General features: G+C 45.6%; 1 protein-coding gene across 1 annotated transcript in view; it reads right to left on the bottom strand.

The window, feature by feature from the left end:
• Window positions 1–25,192, bottom strand: part of C8B (complement C8 beta chain) — a 44,594-nt gene that overhangs the window by 12,906 nt on the left and 6,496 nt on the right. Inside the window, exons 2-9 of the mRNA XM_080654045.1 lie at window positions 19,767–19,923; window positions 16,455–16,596; window positions 14,395–14,536; window positions 11,028–11,160; window positions 8,628–8,825; window positions 6,664–6,904; window positions 4,565–4,693; window positions 1,315–1,478 (exon numbers count right to left, since the gene is read on the bottom strand). Of these exons, the coding sequence (XP_080510171.1) occupies window positions 1,315–1,478; window positions 4,565–4,693; window positions 6,664–6,904; window positions 8,628–8,825; window positions 11,028–11,160; window positions 14,395–14,536; window positions 16,455–16,596; window positions 19,767–19,923 (1,306 nt within the window). The remainder of the gene's footprint in view (window positions 1–1,314; window positions 1,479–4,564; window positions 4,694–6,663; window positions 6,905–8,627; window positions 8,826–11,027; window positions 11,161–14,394; window positions 14,537–16,454; window positions 16,597–19,766; window positions 19,924–25,192) is intronic.

The following is a 25,192-nucleotide window of genomic DNA, read 5'->3' on the forward strand; positions in this document are numbered from 1 at the left end:
GTAGGCAATCAGGGCAATTCATTAATTTTCAGTTTCAAATAAAAAATTCAGGTAAGAGATAAGTAAAATATAAATACTAGGGATCTACGTATTTTTCCCTATTCTCTCTCCCATGCCCGTATGTGATGCCACCCAATGTCACCATGCCATCAGCCAACCGCAGATTTCTCTGGAGCTGCCTGCAACTTTATCCTTCTCGATGCTTGCCTAAGTGTCACCAATGAATAGAGGACGTGAATGGCAGCCTTCTTGTTCTGCAGAAATAATGTATTTGACATACAAATAAAGAGCCTGTAGGAAATTGCCAGGGCTGGGAACTGCAGAGTCTCGCTTCGGAGCTCCAGCCCCTCTTTTTGCCCTCCTTCGCTGCAACAGTAAACTTCCAGGGGCAGATGCTGGACCATCAATGACTGTACACATGATGGCAAGAGGAGGATGGTGTACAGTATGACATGGACACCATCTTGAAGGCCCCACAGGCAAGCACCTACCACTGCTGATGTGTGTGACAGTCTTGTTCTGGCAAACATCCTTTCAGTTTTAGTTTGCAAAACTGCTCTTGTTTGGGTGACAGGTGGTTGGGATCATTATTTTTTATTCTCTAAACCCGCAGGAAAGTCTGGAGGGGAGGGGAAAGGTGCAGGTCTCAGGTCTGGACCCAACAGAGACTCCCAAGCAGCCACAATTGGGTGTGACCTCTATGACCTTGGTTTTTTTTATCAGCCACAAAATAAAGATAAACATATTAAGTTGCAGACTTGTGGGGATTAAATGTAATGACACTGTGAAAGCCCTTGTCCGAGTGTCATGTGAATAGTAGGTGCACCAAAAGATGTTAATGATTCCCATGATGTTTTATCCTGTTCTGTGAGGTACTTATGCCTGAGTGTGTCTTACTGTGCAGCACAGACTGTATTTTTCACCCTTGCACCTCCCTCTATTTTCCTCCAGCACCTGAGTTCCTATCACATTGCTGAAACACAGCAACTATTTGTTGGTTGCCTGAATGAATATTTAAATGAGCAAATAATTGAATGAGTAATTCTCTGATGGAATGAAAACAATATTAATGGAAGAAGGCTGTAGTTAGAAGATGGTGGTTAATTTTCTTAAGCAACATGGAGGCCCCAGTGAGAGGGAGTTGGGGGTCACTAGCTGGTGCTGAGCAGTTACACTGTAATTGGTTCACTCCAGATATATTTTCCATTCTCATGTATGCACCTCAAGATTAAGGGTCAGCCTTATTGAGCTCTATATCACATACCCTGGCTAAGAGCAGAGGGGAGGATGGATAGAGCAGCTGCCCAGCGGTACCTTAATTTTGATGATGTCAGGGTTGAACTGCACTGCGTCTCCCCACTCCTGCATCAGGTCCGCTGTCGGCAGGTCCTTGTAGGCCAGGGCGGTGACGTACTCACTTGCTCCTCCTCGCACACGGACCACCAAGTCCTCTACCATGCTTTTTCTATTGTTTCTGTCTGATATGGACACAGAGACCTGGGAGGTCAGGGAATCTACTTTTGCACCTTAGCATTTACTGCAACCCAACTAATAATCTGGGTACCATGATATCACTGAGTTTTCCCAGAAGTGGGTAGACACATCCCTGCCAGAAGGGAGGCACATAGCAATGGGAAAAAGGCAGCTCACCCAATCATATAGGATGCAAGTTGAAGGCAGAACAAGGGGACATTTATTTTGAGGATCCATAAATGTCAGTCACTAAGTGAGTCAATGGAAGGTAGATATCAGATAGATAGATATGGACAGATAAGTAAATTGTAGATCTATATATATAAAAGCCAAGCAACCAGAACGACAGAACAGCCGGAATGATGGGTCACTATGATGTGCACTGCGGTGGCCAACCAGCCCAATCAGGGCCCCTATTGGCCCCCTTAACTTCCCATGGCCCCTCCCCCTAGCCAAACCGGCCCCCGATTGGCCCCCCACCCCGATTGGGGGTGGGGCCAGTCAGCCAACCACCTGCAGCCCCTCCTCCCTGATCGGCCCTAATCGGGGTGGGCCGGCTGGACCCCACCCATGCACGAATTCATGCACTGGTATGTAAATAATTAGTAGATAGCTAATACATACATACATATGTATATACATTCTAGTATGTAAATAATTAGTAGATAGCTAATACATACATACATATGTATATACATTCATATGGGTAGATTGATAGATCATAGATAGGTAAGTAGATTGGTAGATAGGTAGATTACTGATCATTTATGTATCAGTCACTAATCTCTAAATGTTGTACATGTATTCACTCAATCTTCACTGTGACATAGACCTATATAATCCTTTGCAGATGAGAATTCTTAGGCACTGGGTATGAAGGAATTCATGCATATAGCCCTGCCCATGCTCTAAGCTCTAGCACTTCTTTGTGTGGGATGACAAAGCTGGGAGAATTTGTAAAGGCTGGGCTCTTCACAGGATACATACCTACAAAATTGTGTCTACTATAAAGTGATTTGCTTTTTCATGGAGTTTCCCAGAAATCCCTCCATCATATCAGTGAGTCATTCCATTCTAATTTATCTGTGTGCCCAAGGCCAAAAGAACTGGTGTTGAGTGACTACTCAGCTCTGAGCCTGCAACACCATGCACCATATGAAGGCAGGTTCACATAATGCTGGTAGGAGGATAAACTGGGACAACCATTTTAGAAGACAGCTAAAAGAAGTACATCCTTAATGACCCAACAATTCCACTCCTAGGTGTAGCCCTTGGAGAGACAGGGACAAGATGACTGTGTGAAAACAGTCATAGGAACACTGATTCTAAGTGCATAACATAGCAAATGACCCAAATTCAACAGAATGGACAAACTTGTATTCATACAGCAAAATACTATGCAATGATGAAAATGAACTAACTATAGTTATACACAAAAACATGCTGTTGAACGAAAAAAAACAAAAACAAAAAACCCACCCAGAGAACTGAAAAGATGATGTTCCATCCATATACAGTTCAAAAACAAGCCACACTGGGCCATACTGGCCAGTGGGTCATATGGGAGGTAGAACTATTAAGAAAGGAGGAGTCAAGATGGTGTCATCTCCAGAAGGAAGGGAGGAGCCGTGGTTGGCAAGGATTTCTGGGGTGCTGAGCAATGTTCTAGCTGGTGACATGGATGGGGGTTACTTCACAAGCCGTCTTTAAAGAGTGCCTATGTCTTTGTGTTGTTTTTTTTTAAAATATATTTTATTGATTTTTTACAGAGAGGAAGGAAGAGGGATAGAGTTAGAAACACTGATGAGAGAGAAACATCGATTCAGCTGCCTCCTGCACACTCCCTACTGGGGATGTGCCCGCAACCAAGGTACATGCCCTTGACCAGAATCAAACCTGGGACCCTTTAGTCCGCAGGCCGACGCTCTATCCACTGAGCCAAACCGGTCAGGGCGAGCGCCTATGTTTTATGTGTGCCTCCACATGTAAGACGCACCTTCCGACCCAGCAGCACCAAAATGAACAAACAACAATGTCAACCACACATCAGCCACAGTGCAGGAGACCAGCGATTTGTTGTTTTGTTTTGGCTGTGGAACTTGCTTTGCATAAACTTAGTAAGTAGAGCAGACAAAGGAGAGCTGCTGGAGGTGCAGAGGGTTGGGGACCACTGCCCTGCTGATCAGCTTCTTTCCCACTCCACTGGCTGTATTGATTCCCAGCTTCCCCGTATGGCCTTCAAGATTCCTGCTCCTAAGATGCCGGGCTCTACACCCTAGCTTCGTTATGCACCTTCCAACTTAGCCACACTCCGATCTGGTCTCTCCTGCCACATGGGCTCTGCTCTGTGGTTTGTGGCTTCACCTGCTCTTCTAGTCTCTGTAAAGCCCTTTGTCTCAGGAAAGGACTAGCCTCCCCACCTGCCTCCCCCACTCTAGCATCCTACCTCTAGCCAGGCCAACTCCCACCCAGACCCAGACTAATTTTCCAGTGTTAGATCTTTTTCCTGCCTAAAGCACAACCTTGATTCTTTACGCCTCCAGTAACAAATCAAATGACCCCTCCCTTAGAAAGCCTGCCCTGATGCTCCCAACTGGGTTTGGTGCCTGTCACTGTCTTGTCATTGGTTCCTTGTTTGCCTACTTCGTGTGATAGAAATACAATTTTATTCATTTTGGTATGCCCAGCAAATAGTAGGAGTAGGCACATTTTTATTAAATGAATTATTATTTTTAATCTTTACCTAAGGATATGTTTTACTGATTTAAAGAGGAGAGAGAGAAAGAGAGAGAGAGAGAGAGAGAGAGAGAGAGAGAAAGAGAGAGAGAGGAGACAGAGAGAGAGAGAGAGAGAGAGAGAGAAGAGGAAGAAATATCGATCGGGATCAAACCCATAACCCAGGTATGTGCCCTGACCAGGCATCAAACCCACAACCTTTAGTGTGTGGAGAATGCTCCCCGGCCAGGGCTGACTTATTATTTTAATTGAAATGCCTTGGAATATCCAGTATTTAACGTAAGGAAAGAACAAGTCCTGGAGTTCTAGAAGGGAAAGATGATAAGCATAGAAGCCATGTACCCCTGACGCTTACCTTTGATTTCCTTGAGCACACCTGCGCACAGGGCCATGGACACACCAAGCTTGAGGTAGACTGCTTCAAAGGCAGCACCGATTCTAAAACCTGCTTGGGCACAGGCGTGAATATCCTTAAGAGAATAATCTGCAAGAAGCAAGAAAAGAGGCTCATGACTGAAACGTAATCCAGCCTTTGCCTTTCCTGTGGTTGATCCCAGAGGCCCAGCCCTTGCCTGCCGGGTGTCATGGCCACACAGGGACTTGGGTTCAGACATATGGGAAGCCAGACTGATGACAGGAAATGCAAGCAGCTTCTGCACCGGGGACCGAGACCGCATACGAAACCAGGACCACCTTCCCCGCAGCCTCCGCATGGTCTCTGAGGGCATTTGCCACTCACCTACGAGAGGAAGTGCTCAAAGTCCTTTTCTAAAAATGTGGTTCCTTATCAAGTTTCTAGGGACTGGTCCAGGGAATATAGGCTGTTGCAATGTCTCCCTTCCCTCGACCCACCCATCTCTAATATTCGATGCAGTAGAGAAAGCTTGTAAATTGATTAATTGAGGTAATGTATATGAAATGCCTGGTCCAGTACCTGGCAAAGGGGCCAATTCCTCATCCCTTCTTCATTTTTGGGTCATTTCCCACTTGCCCCGCTCTAATTCTCCCCAAGGCATCCTCCTCCCCTGGCTCGCTGAAACCTCAGGGTGCCTTGTAGCACCTTCCTGTAGCACTTTGAGGCCAGTGCAAGAACAGGAATTTTGACTACTTGGGTTGTCTGGTCATCAGTATTGCCCCATGCATGTTCCTTGAAACATGAATCCCTTAATACTATCACTTATAATTCTTGTACTAGTAGGTTTTATAAGCAAAGGGGCCTCTGTGGTCTAGTAAATGTGACCAGTGTGGCATCAGACGAGGTGAAGAGGTCATGGCATTGCAGTGTGCTTGGGAAACTCCTAAAGTGGGATCGCTTATGTTCCCCCAACTTATTTGATCACAGAGCCTGTTTGAGGAAGTATGAAAGCCCTTTATAAACTATTGGTGTGGAACCCTTGATCTTGGTAAGACTACACATTTATATTTGGTACCCTGTGGCTTCTAGTGAGTACACTGGAAGGATAACCAAGGCCCGGTTCTGCCACTGTAAACCATGTGACCTGGGGCAGGTCCCTTAACCTGACAAGTGCCACGCTGTTTGAAACAATACCAATTGGGAAGCAGGGATCACACCTTAGACTTTCAGATTACACTTGGAAAGACCTGTATTGTCTGTATGGAGAGTGGATCGCAGAGGAGGAAGGGGAGTTGTATATTACTTTGGAGGCTGTGGTGAAGAACTGCCACCTTGATATTTAAAGTGTGGTTTGTGGATCTGCAGCATGGACATCACGTCCACGCTTGCTAGAAATGCAGAATCCTGGGTCTCACCTGAAACTTACTGAATCAGAATGTGCCTCTTACAAGATTCTCAAATAATTCACATTCACCGTTTGAGAAGGACTGGTGCTGGGGTGAGTGTAAGATGGAAATGGTAAAGATAGAGAGAAAAGGTGATTGGGCTGGAGCTAATCGGACTTGCTAATAGGTTGAAAGGAAAGGAAAATAACCAAGGTTGACTCCTAGGTTTTCAGTTGGAGCCCCAGGTTGGATGAGATGTCCATGACTCTGGAAGAAACATATTTGGGAAAGAAATTTAAGTGTTCTCTTTGGGGGCATGATGGTCATTAGGATTCGAATGGCGATATCAAGGAGGCATTTTGACATAAGCTCTTGGTTGCAGAGAAGAGGTGCAGGATGGATATACAAACTGAGGGTTATCTGCATGTGGAAGGCATTTAAAGCCCTGAGATTCGATGCTATTGTCTGGAGAGAATAGTTGTAGAAAAGAGGTCTGCCCGGACAGAGTGCTGGCTGAATGACCAACATTACCAAGTTAAAAAATGGATGAGGAATCTGCAAATGAAACTGTGAAAGTATAGCCAGGGAGGGAGGAGGAGATAAGGAGCACAGCTTCTAACTCCTCTCCTGGCAACTCATGGACACCTCTCGCCATGAACACACATAGCTCACTCGTGCCCCGCCAGGAAAGCCATGCTCCCCTGGGCCATGTACCTGCTTTCTCCATGGCCTCCCGGTTCATAACAAGTGTGTACTCATAGATGCCCCCCAGCACGGCCTCCGTGATGTAGTGGGTCCCGAAATCGCGGAAGAGGTCTCTGTACTCGCCGTAGGCATACTCCAGGGGCAGCTGCCTGACTCGCTGGAGGAATTCGTAATGGAGCATGAGGCTTCGGGATTTCAGCTTATAGCGGGCCACCTCAAGGTCAGAGCGCGCATGCAGAAATTTGCTTCCCTAAATGAAATACCAACATGGGAAAACCAGACCTTTAAAGTTAGGAATCTGGAATGAGAAGATGAACTTTACAAATACCACCCGGTGTTCTCGGCCTGGGGTCATCACTCTTATGATTCCTTTAGGACACTTGAGGGAGATGGCCACTCCGACAAGCTCTCAAGTCTCATAAATATTCTGATGTCCTTTTCAGCGTGGAAGAGCTAGCTCTTTGCTCAGGTCCTTAAAGTAGCAAATGAGGAATGAGAAGGGGAGGCAACCAGAAACAGACACAGCAGAGGTAGCAGGGGCAGCAGGGGCACAGGCAGCAACTTTGATGGGATGCAGGGTTTGCTGACCCGCGAAAGTAACTTCTTTATGATCTTCTGCAGAAAAAGAGTCATAGCCAGGCTGTAGAAAGGCTAGCCATTGTGTGTGGCCAGAGACAACCAGCCACAGCCCACACACCAAACTGAGGCCTGGTGTTGGAAATAAAGTGTTATTGGAGTACAGCTATGCCCCTGTGTTTATGTCCAAAGCTGCTGTCACACTACAGTGGCAGAACTGAGTAGTGGAAACAGCCCGTAGGGCCCCATAAAGCCTAAAATATTTGCTCGCTGGCCCTTTACAGAAAAAGTTGTGTGGGAGGAAGGCTGAGGGCTTGTCTTTGTAGAGGAGGGCAGTGATAGAAGAGGTCACCAGGCAGGCTGTGGAGTCAGAAGGGAAGGTGTCATGAATTAAATAAAGACCAGGTGGGGATATTAGAACCCGGGAAGGAAATGAATGAGGAGCAGGACAAATACAGAAGAAACAGGTGCATGCTGTGAGGTCAGCTCCACCCAATGCCCCTAAGAAGTCCAAGGGGAGGTCTTGGGTGACTTTCTGGAGAGGAAAGTTGTTGGAAGCTGCCCATTGCCTTCATTAGCACAGAGGTGTGGACAAGGAGTCCAGAAGGCTGGTCAACCTTGAGGCTCTGGCAAGGGTCAGAGCCATGCACCCACTGTCTAGTTGAGACAAAGGGAGCTGAAGCAACTTCCACCTTTTAGTCTTATGTAAATCCTTGCTGATGGGCTATCATCGAGCTGTTACTGGAATTGCCTACCTAAGGGCTATGGGTGTATCCCAGACCTGAATAAAAAGGATGGCAAGGCCAGAGCAAAGCGGAGTCTTCTCTTGGGCTTCCGCCTGGCCCCCAATTCCCAAATTAATATTTTCTTGTCTAGTCTCTTTCATTTGTGTGCGGCCTCCTCCAGAGCCCAAACCCGAACCCTGAACCTGAACCCTGAACCATGCGTGATGTGGTGGTGGGGGGGGGGGGGGCACTCGCAACTGGCAGCCCAACGTGGGGTACTCGCAGAAAGTCAGCTGAAAGTTCGAGATGGAAGTCACAATTGCTGGGTTGCAAAGCCTTCAGAGCTGATCTGGTCTGGCAAAGCTACAATCTTCAATGAATGAAAACCAAGGGGAAAAGCTTATTAGAAAATGAGGGTAAATAATTTGAGAAGGCTACCGCTGCCTGGTCTTCTAAAAAGTAAGTCTACATGTGACCATGCTATTCTGTGTGTGTGTGTGCGTGTGTGTGTGTGTGTGTGTGTGTGTGTGTGTGTGTGTGAAGATATTGAAAAGATAATAGAAATATAATTGGTTGTTAGGACTAGAAAGTAATGTAGAATATGGACACATCAGTGGGCATGAAAATTCAAATGAATATAGAGAAAATGAAGAGCCCCAAGAGGGTACTTACGGTAAGAGAGAATCGTTTGGTTCGGCTGACAAAACGTTGGCCATTATCAGTTGCCATGTTCATGCCAAGCTCAAATATTCCCGGGATTGCAAAACCAAAGCCGAAACTAAACTGGCTTCTTTCCGCCTTTGTGACATTACGCTCAAAATCTGAGTAGGATTCATATTCTGTCAGAGCAAATTCATATTTGCCTTGGGTCTAAAGGAAGAAAAAAAAAGTTCCTTATGTCATCTGACTCGCATCAGTTCTGTACAAGTCAACAAACACCCACGGTCCTTGTACCATGTGCCAGGCGCTCTGGATACAGGGAACTCAGAGCCAACGCTGTCCCCACCCCCAGGGCTCCCAACCCAGTAGGAGAGACAGAGGTGTTCAGTAAGAACTGTGGGGTGATATTCAGAAGTGAGCGCTTGGTTTGGATTTCAACTGGCAGAAAAGTAGAGCACATTTTGGGCTGTAGACTCGGCTTAGGCAAAGGCATGGAGGTGGGAAAGGGCAGAACATATTTAAAAACTGCAAGGGGTTCTAGTGTGGTCAAATCAGAAGATAGGAGAGTGAGGGGCAGAGAGAGGCGTTGTGAGAAAATGTGTTGGCATAAAAATGCCAGGCTTCTAAGATGACTTGCTCTGAAGTTGGACTTCATCCAAAAAGGAGCCAGCAGAGGAAGCGGCCGAGCCTGGTGGGGACGAATGTGGGGTTAGAGAGACAGGCCAATGAGGAGGCTGTCAGAGGAATGCCAGCGACAGGTACTGAGGGTCTGATCACAGGTAGTGCAGTGGGGATGAAGTGACAGGGGCAGGAAAGGGCCTTTGAGAGAACCCAGGACTATTTGCTTGAAAATCAGGGCTGTTTGTCCCATGCACAGGGGAACAGTCAAGAGGGGACTAGTCACTCAGTGGCCCTGGAGTGACAAATCTCAAGCTGTCTCCACCCCAATCCCATCAGCTTCTAGATGCTTGTGGCTCCCTAGCCCCCCAGCTGTCAATATAGAGAAGCAGACGTGAGTCCAAGTGTGGCCTGGAATGAGGCTGCCTGAGAAGAATGTGTCACTGCCGTTTTCAAGTTGGGTAACCTTGGACATCTGACCTAACATCTCCATGCCTCAGTTTCCTCATGTGTAACATGAGGACAATAATTATTCCTCCACTGGGCTTGTTCCGAGGGTTGAGTTTATATGGGTAAAACACTGTACAGCGTCTGACACAGCGTTAAAAAAAAAAAGCAAAAAAAAAAAAAAGCTGGTGATGAAAATATACGGGGTGGGCAAAAGTAAGTTTACAGTTGTGAGTATGCAAAACAGAGTTTATTCTCATATTGTTATTTATTAATTATTGTGTTATTTTCCATATAAACATCTGTAAACCTACTTTTGCCCCCGAATCCTGCTGGGCAAGGAGCTGCTTTAGCCTGGCTGATAAATGGCTGTTCCAGGATCCTCCCCTGACAGTAGAGGCTGTGGGATGGCGCTGGCCTCATGGAGGAGAGTGTGTTTGTCTCGGGCTCATTTTTTTTCTTTTTTGGCCAATAAATATGTGTGGGAACAAAGGGAGAGGGAAGGAAGGAGGAGGGGACAGTGCCCTGACGGCCAGGACTGCACAGCTTTAGGAGTGGAAACTACCATCAGGGTTATCTCGTTCAGCCCCTCATTTGACAAGTGAGGAAACGGAGGCCCAGAGTGAAAAAGGAACCCAGGCGAAAGTGAACCTGGGACCTGCGGCCCAGCAGAGCCAGGCCGCGAACCCCAGTGTCGTCTCCTCAGTCTCGAGTGTATGTGCCTTGCAGGACCATCGTCAGTTCTAACCCCCTCTCTGTGAGAGTGCTTCTGCGTCTGTATGTTAATCAGAGCGGGCTTCTATTAGTGGAGCATTTTACAACTTCAAATGCTTGGCACAATGCCCCATCTAGCAGGCAAGGGCTTGGTGACACCGAGAGTTAACATTTCCCAAGGACGCACCACTCAGCCAGGTGTGTGTGCTGAGCCTTATACAGGTTACCTCAGTAGACCTCTCCCTGCAGGACAGGACCCTTATAACTCCCAATTCAAAGAGGAAAGGGGCAGCTCAGAGCCTTTAGGAATACACAGATGGTAAACTGAAGAGCTGCCAAATCTGCGAGACTCCAAATCCTAAGCTATACTTCTGTCTTCATGGTAGCTTTGGATATTATTTTAGTCCAATTACTGCTACTGCAACTATTGCTGTCATCATATGCAGCGTGTTCGCCTCGCCATGTGTCCTGAGGAAGGAACCACCCATTTTACACATGAAGGATTGATGTTCAGAGATAAAGTGATGCGGCCAAGCTCGCCCAGTCGCAGGCAGCAGGTCTGGCTGCAACTCCTGCTGGCTGGCTCCTCCCTGCCTTCCCACTGCCCTTCAGGGGCTTCCTGGCTGCACATACCTGCGGGGTGTAGCTTTCCACGTTGAATGGCTTCCTAAACCTCGTGTTCAGTATGTAATGGGGGGAGCACCCACCGCCGTAATACCTGTGATCGAGAACTGGGCCCTCGAAACTGTTTGTGAACAAATTAATCCTGTAGGGAAGGTATGGAGAGGAAGAAGAAGGATGGGTAAGCAGCAGGTTGTAATAATTTCAATTGGTAGAGCTAATAAATGGTAGGTGGGCCTATAGGATTCCTTGGCACAGCATCCAAGGCCCTTGATATCTGGTAGAAAGCAGCTTTCCAGCTTCATGTCTGGCCACTCCCAACCACAACCGCATACCCTAGTCCCAGCCACTGGGAGAAGCCCGCTCTTCCTCCAATCTGCTTTGCTCCTTCTCGTAGGTGTAAGTGCTGTGCCTTATGTCTAGAATGCTGTTTGGTTTTTTTCTTTCGAGATTGAGCTCTGTCGTTGACTGTTGTGGGAAGCCCTCACTGACTCTTGTACCAAGCTGGGTCAGAGGCCCTTCTAGGACCTTGTGCTTGCCCCTCATGCATTTGTTGTTCTGTACTATTACAGGTGCCTTGCAAGGATGGTCTAGCTCAGCCGTGGGCAAACTATGGCCCGTGGGCCGGATCCGGCCCGTTCGGCTGTTCTATCCAGCCCGCGGAGCCGAAAGAGCAGAGGGTTCTCTTGCTCTCCCCTCTGCTCCTTCACCAGCAGCAGTGTTAACATGGCAACGTCGGGAAACACGGCTGGCCGCAGCTCCTTCTTCTGAGTGGGCGGATTTATATCCGCCCATTCAGTAGAAGGAACAACCTCTCAATCTTCCAGAGGCTCCTTGTAATGCCCGCGGACGCGTCCCCCGACATCACCCTGGGAATGCGTAGACACCTTATCGCGGTGATGTAGGGAGACGCGCCCCTGGAGAGCACAGTATCAGAGCATTAGCTAAAAAGGAGACCAACAACACTGTTCCCACTGAAGTGGATGTTTTAAAGACCAAAAACCTTTCAACCCAGTCTACATTGCCATCTACATCTACGTCCTGGGCATAATTTGGAAGTTGAACTAAAGAAAATGTTTAATTTACTGTTTACACATTTTGTTCTTTTCTATTTGTTTTAGTTTTAAATTATTTTATTATATTTAAGTTTAATTTGAAAGGCTTTTGTACCTTTTCTTTGTTAGGCAATTTTATTTTGCCTTTGCCATCTTCAATATAAGGTATGTTATTGTGCTATGATTCCTCCATTTTTTGAAGTTTCAAATTATAATAATTAGTGTTTACATTCTTCTTGTTAAAATGTTTGAAATGAATAAAACTATTGAAATAAAAAAAAAGACTGTACCCTTTTATGTAATGATGTTTACTTTGAATTTATATTAGTTCACACAAACACTCCATCTATGCTTTTGTTCCGGCCCTCCAGTCCAGTTTAAGAACCCATTGTGGCTCTCGAGTCAAAAAGTTTGCCCACCCCTGGTCTAGCTGCTAGACTCTAGCATAATAGATAAGAACACGAACTCTGGAACCAGAAGCCTGGGGTCAAATCTCTGTTCTGCTATTTACAAGTTATGTGACCTTGGGCACACCTGTCCTTAACCTCTATATACCTCAGTCTCCTCAACTATGAAATGGGAGTAAGGAGAACACCTACCTCACGGGGTTGTTGGGCGGAGTCCATGTGTCATATTTGTTAAGTGTTTAGAATACTGCTTGGTCAATGCTTGTTATTAAATCTGTCTGTTGCCCCCACTGGGTTGTATGCCCCTAGGGGGTGGGGGTTTTCTTCTGAATTTCTGTATCACTCACATCATGAGACACTAAAATAGTTACCATTTACTGAGGGTCTAACTCAGTGGTGGCTCCACGCAGCACCTTAGTGTCCCTGAGGCCCTTGGCAGTAGATATCATTATGTCCTTGTAGAAAGGGTGAAAATCCCGTCTCTAATTAGACATACTGCTCACTGCCTCCGAAGGCAGGCCTCTGTCCGGCCCAGTTCTGACTGCTACCGAAAGTTCTTTTTTGGTGTTGCAAGGAACTCTGTCAGCTTTCAGCTTCTGCCTATTGGCCTCAGTTCTAACGGAATTGTGTTAGGCTCTCTTCCCTATGAAAGAGTTTCACGTATCATAAAAATGAATATTTATTAATTTTATTTAACAAATATAATGTGGTGCTTACTTTGTGGAGGCACTGTAATAATTAATTTATACATATTGAGTCACTTGATCCTTATGAGATGGGGATTATTATTATTATACCCATTTTAGAGATGAGAAAAGTGAGGCACAGAGATGGTAATTGACCTGCCTGAGGTCTCACTGCCAGAAACAACTGGTGGGGCCAGGATTCCAAGTCTGAGGGTCCAGTTCAAGAATGGAGGCTGCATTCTTCCCACTACACAAGCTGCCTCTCACTTATTAATTTATTATAATCACACTAGAGGTCCGGTGCATGAAATTCCTGCACTTGGGCGGGGGGGGGGGGGGCGCGGGAAGGGTCCCTCAGACAGCTTAGGCAGTCAGACATCCTTAGCACTGCCTAAGTTGTGGAGGTGGGAGAGGCTCCCACTGCCGATGCTGCACTCACCAGACATGAGCCTGGCTGTCAATGTGCTCCACAGGGGGGAGCACATTGACCACCAGGGGGCAGCTCCTGTGTTGAGCGTCTGCCCCTTGGTGGTCAGTGCACGTCATAGTTTCTGGTTGTTCCACTGTTCAGTCAATTTGCATATTAGCCTTTTATTATATAGGACTAGAAGCCCGATGCATGAAGATTTGTGCAAGAATAGGCCTTCCTTCCCCTGGCTGCCAGCACCAGCTTCCCTCCGGCACGCGGGACCCAGGCCTTCACTCTGACCACCGCCTTCCACCTTTGCTCCAGCCCTGCTGCCCTCCTGTAACTCCCTCCACCCCCCGCCTCCCTCCCCAATAGCAGGTGTCCCGCCCCGCCCCGGCTGCTCCGCCTACGTGTGCGCATGGCCCAGAGCCCCAGAGTGGCCAGGGTGGAGTGGAACGCCTGTGTCGTTGCCATGGCAATGACACAAGCATCCCGGCCTGCCCCCCACCATCTTTGTTGTGTCAATTTGCATATTCTCTCCTTATTGGCTGTGGGCGCCGCCATCTTTGTCGCGGAGTCATGGGCAATTTGCATATTCCATCTTTATTAGATAGGATTAGCTTATTGAGTCCTCCCTGAACGTAAGAGAAGGGTATTACTGACATCCTTCTACAGGTGACAAAACTAAAGCATCTGCTTACATTGCAGTCTTTTCTCAGAAAAGAGAAAAGAAACCACTCTTTTCCTATCAGCTTCTTCTTCTCTAGAATTACCCTTAATGTTGTACCTTCCCATGTATACTATAGAAACACAGTAACTTACCCACTGGCCAGACTGCCAATTGCCCAGTATTGGTCCATTTCCTGCTGACACTTTTTAGAAACTTTTCTACAGTTTGCCTCATCTGACCGGTCCCCGCAGTCATTGTCCCCATTGCAAAGAAGTCTGCGGTTTACACACCTCCCTGGGTTGGAAAGAGAATGTTACATACAGTTATGTGGCTGTCAGAGGGCAATTAACATGCTCTGAGCACCTATTCTGCACCAGGCACTTTCCAGGCTTTCAATACTTCATTTTGACATGTATCACGGTGGTAATGACCTTTACATCTTATTCCCCCAAAGAGGCCAGTCTTGTATTTCGGAAAGCACTGTGAGAGGAGGTTATTAAACACTGTGAGAGGCAGAGGTCGAGTGGCCCAACAGAAAGGAAGCCTGGACTTCTCACCCTGAGACTGGGAAGAGATGTGGGTTTGGTGGGTACTGAAGTCATACCAGCTATGTGATCTTCCCTATGTTACTTAACATCATGCCTCAACTTACCCATCTATAAAATAGGGAATTCATTATACCATACCTACCTCTGAAGGTTGCTGTGAACTTAAATGAGTAAACAGAACAGTACTGACTCATGGGACATGCCAGATATGTGTTGTTATTACTATAATTAGTGTTTTTGTGGGCCATGTGCCCATTGCCAGTAAATATTTGCAGCAGGATTGGAACTTATGGCTGTCTAATCACAGTTCTTTCCACTAACCCACACTGCCTTCAGCACCATAGCCATTTGGACTATTTTTTCAAGCATATTTGAATGATATGTTTGAAATTATTTGCAGCACTTGACTAACTTGGCTTCCTTTATTATTTGTATATTCTTGGGAAATAAAGCTCATAATACAGGTGACAGTTCCTTAGATGTGTCTGGTTACTTTTAACCAAAGTTGTTGGGGTGTGAAAGGCAGAAGAGTAACAATCTGGTCCTCAGATGTTTCTTACAAGGCATTTAAACTAAAGCCTGCCTGAATAACCATTATGGCTTTGGTCAGAATCATGAAATGCTGGCATAATCAATCAGCCCTAGAAATTGTTCTACAAATCCCTCACTCTTTCTTGAAAGATCCCAAAGCACAATCCGCATGGGTACAGTAGATGTAGAGTTGTAGAGAATTTGGATCAAAATACTCTTGTTTTTTTATGGACACTTGGAGAAATAGAGAGGTATATGTTTGCTTGAATGAGCCAGATGAATGAGTTGAAAAGATAAGTATTTACTTAGTCCTGTAGCTGATGATTATTTGTGTTCTCCTTTCTACCTTCCTGCTGTCTGTCCATCATTTGTCCTTCTTTTCTCCTTCCTTCCTCCCTCTCTTCCTTCCTCCCTCTCTTCCTTCCTTCCTTCCTTCCTTCCTTCCTTCCTTCCTTCCTTCCTTCCAGAATGTTTTACTGACTATATCACGCATTAGGGGTTATGCTGGACTTGCTGATTCAGAAATGCAGAGGCAGGAACTATCTCTCTAAAGATTTTTCAGAGATAAATGGTGTTAACCACCCTTATTTAACTGTTTCAGGCTTTGCCTCTGAGAGAGCCAGCAGAGCTCACCGTCTGAATGGAGCTTTTATACCCATCGTGTCAGTTGATCTCTATAACAAACTTGTAAAGTTTTACCATCACTTTTGATTTTCTGCTGAGAGAACCAATATGCAGAAAGGTTAAGTGACTTCTCCTAGGTCACAAAGTACAAATGAGACTTGACTCAGGAGTTCCAATTCCAGCACACATCCCTTTGGTGTGTGAAATGTCTGTGAGTGTGATTTGAATTCCACATTTCCAATGGCAGCTTTTTCTACTTACCTGTTGTGTGACCTTTGGCAAGGAATGTCTCCAAGTCTCAATTTCTTAATATGTAAAATGGGGATAACATCCTCTTTATAGGGCTGAAGTGATACATGGGAAAGGAGGTAGAGATATGTAAACAAGGAAGGCTCCTACCTGACACATGACCCTGAGCTTGTGTACCAGGCAATGGCCAGTGCCACCAGCATCACATGTCGTTGCCTAATTTGCTAGCTCTTCCCTCCCCATCCTGTGGCCCTTTATACCTGTCTGTGCGCACACAAAGCCTTCACATCGCACTTGACTTCTGCAGGGTGCGTTGGTAACACAGTCTTCGTCTTCCTTGTCAGAGAGTCTGCAAGGATCCCCATGGAACTGAGAGGGCCGCAGCAAGACGGCATGTCTGTACTGGAGGGGAGAGAGTCAGGTGAGTGGAGGGCAGAGCCTCAGGGGCCTTGAGAGCTTAGGAATACCTTTAAGGTCTTGGCTGCTTGCCTATTTCAACTACCCTGTGAGCTCTCTGAGGGCAGGGACCTTGTCTGATCTCTGATCTGCAGTGATCAGTAAAGATTTGCTGAATGTGGGGAAAGCATGGGCTCTGGAGTCCAAAGGTAGTAAATAGATTGATGTGGCCAATTCAATAACACAAAACCACAGCCTCTCAGCTTGATTACTCCAATGGGCTGACTCAAGTATTCTCATTTACTCAGTATGTTATTAATGCAAAAGCATGCGCTTGGGACCCACAACAGACTCTGATACTGTCTAGTTATGTGATGTTGAGTAAGTTACTTAACCTCAATGATTTCAGCTTACTGATCTTTAAAATGGAGATAATGAATCATGTTAACCATACACTTATGGGGTTTGAATTATATATACGATGTATATATGAAGTCTCATTGTGTTGTCTGGTGCATAGTAGGCACTCAATTTCTGGTACTTATTTTTCTTTTTTATTATTAATACATTTTAGTAGTCAATCTTTCTCTATCTCTGCCTTCCAGTTTATTCCAGGAATGTTGATTGACTTTCCAAAATATTGACTGAGCCACCCAATGGTTAAGACAAAAGTAGGTGTTATTTATGCTTGCTTTTTTGTTTGTTTTTAATCCTAGCCATGCCCTCTAGGCTGCCCTCAAGGAGGGCACAGATGGTGCTGGTGGGGTGGCAGCGGACGGTATCAGGGAAATGAGATGGGTGCCAGGATGGAGGGAGTGCAGAGTGCTCTGTAAATTCGTAGAGGTATCCTAATGCAAATGTAGGAGAGGAGAAAGTGCCATCTCAACTGAGACCAAAAGATGAACAGAAATGTCGGGCAAGCCCAGAGAGCTGGTATGAGGAGGGGAGAGAAGGGTGGTCCAGTGGAGGAAATTGCTGTGCCACAGCTGAGAGATGAGAGAGAATGGGTCTTGTTCCTAAAAACAAAATTCATCATGGCTGGAGTAAAGAGTGCAAGAGGGAGAGAAGCAAGAGATGGAGGGAGACAGAGCAGCACCAGGTAACATAGGCCTTCCAGGTCTCAGTAAGGTTGGATTTAATATTTTATGAAACTACAGCAGGGGAAGGAAGTGATCAGATTTGGGTATTTCCAAATGCTAGTTGCAGTCAAGATTTTGGTGCAACTAAAGAGGCAAACCAGCCCTAGCCAGTGTGGCTCAGTTGGTTGGGCATCATCCAATGCACCAAAAGGTCACAGGTTTGATTCCTGGGCAGGGCACATGCTCAGGTTTTGGGCTCAATCCCCTGTAGCCAATTGATGTTTCTCTCTAACATGAATATTTCTCTCTCTCTCCCTTTCCCTTCCTCTCTTTCTAAAATAAATTAAAAACAAAAACACATAAAAAGGTGGGCAAACCAGGCTAGCCGCCCCTTTGCAGAATGACATGTTAACCAGCCACAGTTATTAATTGTATACTATCTGGAGATTATATATATATATATATATATATATATATATATATATATATATTTCTTTCTAGAAGTCAGTGGTTGGCAGGACAGAGATAAGGCCTGCAAGAAGACTGTCAGAAGACTATCTCAGCCACCAAAAAGAAGATTAGTTTGAGGAGTGTGGAAATAGTGGAGGAAAGACATCTCCCAATTTCAGTTTGAAAGGTTTGGATGAAGCCCCAGCAGTGAGCCTGCTGACAGCGACGATGCCAGCTGAGGGAAGCATGCTACAAGATCTAAGTGAAGAGCTCTGGATGGCTGGATGAGTGGGCGACTCACACTGAGTCTTCCTGGTTTATGGTGGGGATGAAGCAATTATCCAGATAATCGGATCAATGTTGGTAACTTCAGCAATAAAGCCTACTTTGGGAACCAAATGATCCTGCTTGGCTCTCCACATTGATCCAATTAAGTGTGTAATTGTCCTGGGCCTAACTTCCACAGTGTCTCTGGGGTCCTAGCCCGTGGCTGGTTTGGCTTCCTAAGGAGCTGGGGAAATGGCAACCGTTCTCTGACACATCTGCTGCTCTCAGAGCTGGGGTCCTGGGCCAGCTCTCCCAGGACAAGGGAGCCTGATGTACAAATACTGCAGAGACTGTGTGTTTTGACTGGTTGAACACTAGACCTGAAGCCATCGGCCTGGGTTCAATGCCTGCATTTGCTACTAAGAGAACCTGAGAACTCACTTATCTGCTCTGAGTCTCTGTTTACCTATTTGCTTAACAGAGAGTGTAATGACTATACTCCCTTCTTTACAGAGATATCAGAACATATAATGAGATCAAACAACACATATTTGTGGGACACATATCATGTGCCAGAAATTGGCCTACACACTGAAGATAAAGAATTGAGTAAGCCTTTAGTGGTTCACAGTGTAATGGAAAGCTAAGTAATAAAAAAAAAAGTAAATGATAAATGCAAGGATACCCAAAGAGGGAGCTATTAAAGTTCATAAAAAAGAACCTATCTAACTTTAAGTGGGGCTGAGAAATCAGGGAAGGCTCCTCAAAAGAAGTGGCCCCTAAGCAGAGTTTCAAATCGTGAGTAGATGTTAGCCAGTAAAGGAAGTGGGAAAGGTCACTCCTGCCTGAGAAAGCAGCATGAATAAAGGCACAGAGAGAGGGTGAAATGGTCAGAGAAATGCACATGTTCAATGTGCTAGAGTGGGGGATGTTTTATGGAGCTGTAGGCCAGGTCTAGGTCATGGGGAGCCTTAATTACCAGAAGTATGGATTTGATCTTAAGGGCCCTGGATAGACTTTGAATGATTTCAGGCTGGGAAAAGACAGTCCAGACTTGCATTTTTGATGTTGCCTCCCTCTGGGTGCATGAGGAAAGATGGATTAAAAGGGCAAGGTTGGAGGCAGGAAGCCTAATTAGGAAGCTGTTAACATGAGCAAGGATACATATTTAGAAAACAACAACAACAACCCGAAAGATCAAAGAAAGGATACAATTGCTACTTGGAAGCACAGAGGAATAGAATTCCTTAATAAAATCAGTCAACATTTACCCAGGTCCTATTATGTGCCAGGCACTGTACATAGTGCCTTAGCCAATCTTTGCTGAGGATTAGGGATCCTGGAAGCTTAGAGGAGCTCTCTTAAGGCTTGGGTACTTACCCTTTTCTTCTGACAGGGATCACACCTGGTCCAGGAGGACCAGCTGGACAGTTCACAATCAATAGGCCTCAAGGTGACATCCACACTCCGTGTCTGCCTACTCTTGGCAAAGCTCCCATTGACTGCATTTGATTCAAGATAGGGTGGCCTTTCAGCTCTACAGGGTCACAAGAAGAGAGTCAAATATCAGAAGGGAATTAAGTATATATGCAACCACCTATCCATCCAGTCAGTAAATATATATTTGCTCACTTCTGCAAGGCTATTGGTTTATCATTCAAGTACAGGTTAATATTTATTGAACACCCAGTGAGTGCCTGACATTATGGCTAGCTATGGTCGAAAGTGTATTGAACTTGCATCAGAAGACAGTCCATCAGATTTCTCAACAGAAACTTTGCAAACCAGAAGGGAGGATTACAAAGAAGTATTCAAAGTGATGAAAAGCAAGGACCTAGAGACCAGATTACTCTACCCAGCAAAGATATCATTCAGAATCAAAGAACAGATAAAGGGCTCCCCAGACAAAAAAAAAAAAAAAAAGCTAAAGGAGTTCATCACTCCCAAACCTGCGTTATATGAAATGTCAAGGGGTTTTCTTTAAGAAGAAGAAGAAAGATTAAAAATATGAACAATAATATGGCAATAAATACATATCTATCAACAATTGCATCTAAAAAACAAAATAAATGAATAAGCAGAATGAAAATAGACTCATAGATACAGAGAACATTTTGACAGTTGCCAGAGGGGGTTTGGGTGAAAAAGGTGAAGGGATTAAAAAGTAAAAATTGGTTGTTATGAAATAGTCATGGGGATGTAAAGTACAGCATAGGGAATCCTAATATATAAAAACCCAGGGTGTGTAATGTCCAAAACAACCAAAGGCTCAACCAAATGCCAGGCTGTGCATACAGCAGGCTCCAGCGGGCTGAACTGCTGACCTCTTGGGGAGAGAGAGAGAGGCAGGACTGATCAGCGGCTACCGCAGTTGCTGGCAAGGCCCAGAGAGAGAGAGAGAAGCTGCAGATAAAACCCTGCTTCGCTCTCTCTCTCCGGGCCTCACCAGCAGCCACGCCTCTCTCTCTCTGACAGATCAGCAGTTCAGCCCGCTCACCAGCAGCCTGGGGTGGCTGTTGATCAGCCCTGCCTCTCTGATGAGGCCCGGAGATAGGCCTGGGGATGCTGACTGGCATAGAAACCAACCAATCAGAACTAAATCTGGGTGAACTGCAAGGAGCCAATGGCTGCTTAGGAGGCAGGGCTTTTGACGCTGACTGGCATAGAAACCAACCAATCAGAACCTAATTTGGGTGAACTGCAAAGGCAGAACCTAAAATGGGGGCTGAGGAGGGATTTTAAGGGCAACAGCTGTTTGGTGTAAGGTGTAAGAAAGCAGTTCAGTTTTTTAATGACTGGTTTGGCAGTATAGTGCATATGGTTGGCTATCAGTTCAGATATAGGGATTATGTATTTTTGTCTGCTAAGAGCATCTCCTCCTGCTGAAAAAGGCTCCCCCCCCCATTTAAGCAATCTTATCCTATATAAGCTATCTATACTAATAAAAGGGTAATATGCTAATTAGACCGGGTTGACCAGCCATCTTCAAGATGTCCAACTTCCTTCTAGACAAAGCCATGGCAGTGGGGGCTGAGGAAGAGGCAGTTAGGGGCAATCAGGCTGGCGGGGTGGGGGGGGTGGGCAGTTGGGGGTGAGATCAGGCTGGTGGGGAGTTAGGGCAGTTGGGGGCAACCAGGATGGCAGGGGAGGGCAGTTAGGGGTGATCAGGCAGGCAGAGGCAGTTAGGGGCAAGATCAGGCCAGCAGGAGAGGGCAGTTGGGGGGCGAGATCAGGTAGGCAGGGGAGGGCAGTTGGGGGCATCCAGGCCAGCAGGGGATGGCAGTTAGGGGTGATCAGGCAGGCAGAGGCAATTAGGGGCAATCAGGCAGGCAGGCAGAGGGGTTAGAGGCAATCAGGCAGGCAGGAAGAGGCAGTTAGGGGTGATCAGGTAGGCAGGCAGGTGAGCAGTTAGGAGCCAGCAGTCCCAGATTACGAGAGGGATGTATGACTGCCCCCAAGGGGTCCCTGATTGGAGAAGGTGCAGGCTGGGCTGAGGGAACCTCCCCCTGTGCACAAATTTCATGCACTGGGCCACTAGTATAGTCAATAATATTCTAATAACTATGTATGGTGTCAGATGGGTGAGAGATTTTTCGGGATGATCACTTAGTAAGTTATGTAATGTCTAATTACTGGGTGTAATACAATAATGTATGTCAACTGTAATTTAAAACAAGAACCATCAAGAACATCTCGGATCTTACATGCAGAGTGTGGCAAAAGTAGGTTTACAGTTGTTCTTATGAAAAATAATAATAATACAAGAAGAAACTCTGCATTTTGCATATTTACAACCATAATCCTACGTTTGCCCCACTATGTATTTCCATCAAAATAAGTTATTTTATATTTAATGTAAGTTTAGTCAAATACATAATAAAATATGTGTAACTGAATGTGAGATCAGCCATTTGAGACTGGGGAAAAAAAAACACCTGTTTTAATTTTCCACTCAGAAGAAATTGTTCTCAAATAATGGAATTAGAGAAATCTATTACAGATCAGTTTCTTAGGCTAACGGGAAAGACTAAGAATTAAACTTTCAAAAACATTTTATCTCCCTCATTCTGCCCTCATTCCTCTTAGGGCACCACCACAACTACATACTTCTTGATGTTTTAAAAAGGCAAATTTATAGTATAAAACAGAAAAAAAATTACCTTTTAAAGATTGTTAGACTATATAAGCTTTGATATGATAACTTCAGTGTAGACATACAACATCTCTGCGCTTAATTGCCAAAATAATTTGCCTTCCATTGCTTTTGTTCTCAGAACATAGTTTTCCGAGTAAGAGCTACCCAAGTACTTCTATCCATGTAGACCAGTAAAAGCCTGGGCATGATTCTATAAATAGGAAACATTTCTCCAACTAGCAGTTTGATATCAGTTAGCTACTTTATGCATTACCTTACTATGAGACATTCTAAGTAATTATAGGATTGAAGGACCTAGGTGATTTCCAACTATGCATGAAATACTCCTCTTTCTCTTTTGCAGTTCTGAAGACATGTCTATTTAAAGTAAATTTCAAGTATTCACTAGTTCCTATTAAAAAAAAATAAAAAAAGACAGTCCATCAGTAGCTGGGTCATCTTGGTCTGGTTTTGCAACCTGTGTGAGCTTCGCTTTTCTCACTTATGAAATGAGATATTCATACCCAACTCACAAGGCTATTTCTAGGATCAATAAAATGTATGTGAAAGTACTGTATAAATTCTAAAATGCTATGTATATGTGGGGAATACCACCATGGCAGGATGTATGATCTTAAGTACTCCCCATTTCTGAGCCTCTGTTTTTATCCACTGAAAAGTGAGATATTTGGACTAGATGGTCTTTAGTGTGTCCTTAGGGTGCCTCTCACATTAAGAGTCTATGAAACATTTGCTGAGAACAAACCGTATTCAGGGTGCTGTGCTACAGGGGATACAGAGAACTATACCACCAAGTTCTGCCTTCTGGAACTCAGGGTTTAACTTAGAATAGGAAAAGAAACATGCCCCATGTCTTAGCTCTTCCAGAATTTACCCAGTAGGCAAGGCTGTTAAGTGTACAGGCTCCATGGTCAGAGCTGTGCTTCAGGACATCACTGTGACTCAGTGTGGAGGCTGTGCAGGGGTGGGAGAGCCTGGAGGCAGGAAAGTAGGCAGAGGGCTCATACGTCGACCCAGCGAGTGATGTAGGCCTGAAGTATGGCAGTGTCAGGGGAGAGAGAATGAGAGCACAGACGTGTGAGACACGTCTCTGTAGGATGGATAGACAGTGCTGGGTAACTGGATGGGGTGTGGGTTAGAGAGAGGAAGGGGTTTAGTTTGGTGCTGGTTTCCAGTCTGAGTGTCTGGATTGGTGGGGGACACAGGGGCAAAGGAGGTTATTGGGGAAGATGTGGTTGAAGCATGCTGAGCCCCAGGTGCCCACAAAACACCTATGTGGAGTCACTCAAATACATGATTCCTATGTGATTTTAGAACTCAGGAGAGAGATCTGTGCTACAGATACAGCACAGATGTGATCATGAAAAGCCACGAGAGAGGATATGACTGTCCTTGTGAGGAGAAGCAGGTCGAGGTGAGCTATTGGGGAGCATCAACACCACCAGGAGACCAGGAGAGACTGTGCCTGCCAGTCCAGGTGCAGAGGTGGTGGGGGACAGGGGCAGTCTGGGGAGTGAGGAGGGGCAGGCAGACAGCATCACATCTACAGAGCAGTCAAGCAACCTGCAGCCTGAAGTATGTCTAGAAGGTAAGGCCACGCTTTTTGCTAAGTTCCCTACACAGGCAGGACATTCAGTCAAAGGTGAATGAGTGATCATGTGACTCAATCTGACTAGGCCTCCAGGTTCCTCATATAATATGATGGGAATAGTACGAATTTTTTTGTTTCCTATCTAAGAGAGTGTATAGCACTATAAGATTCATTGTAATTGATGTTCCTTTTCAAGGCAAAAAAAGTGAAGAGAAGGGAAAGAGCACTGAGATTTGCTGAGCACCCAGGGCGAGTCAAACCACGTGGGAGGGTTTTCCCATATGATCTCATTGAACACTGACAGCAACGCTACAAGGCAGCCTGGACACTGCCACCTGGACGGGGCAGGGAGATGGCCCAGAGCCCTGAAGCTGTGTGCAGTGGGCATGGGGTCTGAGCCCAGGTTTGCTGACTCTGAGTCTGTGCTGTGTCCACGGCCCAGCTGCCTGGAAGGGAACCGGGTCAGCGTCTACTCCACCAATCCCCTCTGTCTTCATGCCTCTCCTCCCTGCGTCCAAGATTGAGCCATTAGGAAGAGAATCACATCGCTTCCAATGGCTCAAATACACAGTACATCACTCCAGACAAGGTCATTAACCAATACATTCTCACTTGGCAAAAGTCCTAAAAAGAGGATAATATTAACTACAGCGAAATCCATCTCCAGGACCACCCCAGAGACCAGCAAAAATCAATTGCCTAGTAAAGTTAGATCTTTAACAAAAGGTCAAAGACGCTACAGGAAACCACAGGTGGATACTTTAAGACGGTAACTTGGAGCAGGATGAGCACGCTAGCAGGGAAGGGGGCACTGCAGGATGTGCTCTTTCTACTAATTTGCAGGTTTGAAGAAACTATGTTGTCTGTGATTTGGCTGCTCCTAGGCTGCTCCTAAGTATGTATTTGACAGCGCAGCAGGGTATCTTCTTCTTGTTTCGACTAAGAAACAGTTACACTGCGTTTTTAGCAACCATCAACCCAATTTCAGACCATAGTTGAGACTGAGTTGATAAGTAATATGCACACACACTATTAAGACACAATTATTTCCTCCTCTGA

Source organism: Plecotus auritus, assembly GCF_963455305.1.
Source record: "Plecotus auritus genome assembly, chromosome: 2".
In the NCBI taxonomy this organism is placed as follows: Eukaryota; Metazoa; Chordata; class Mammalia; order Chiroptera; family Vespertilionidae; genus Plecotus; species Plecotus auritus.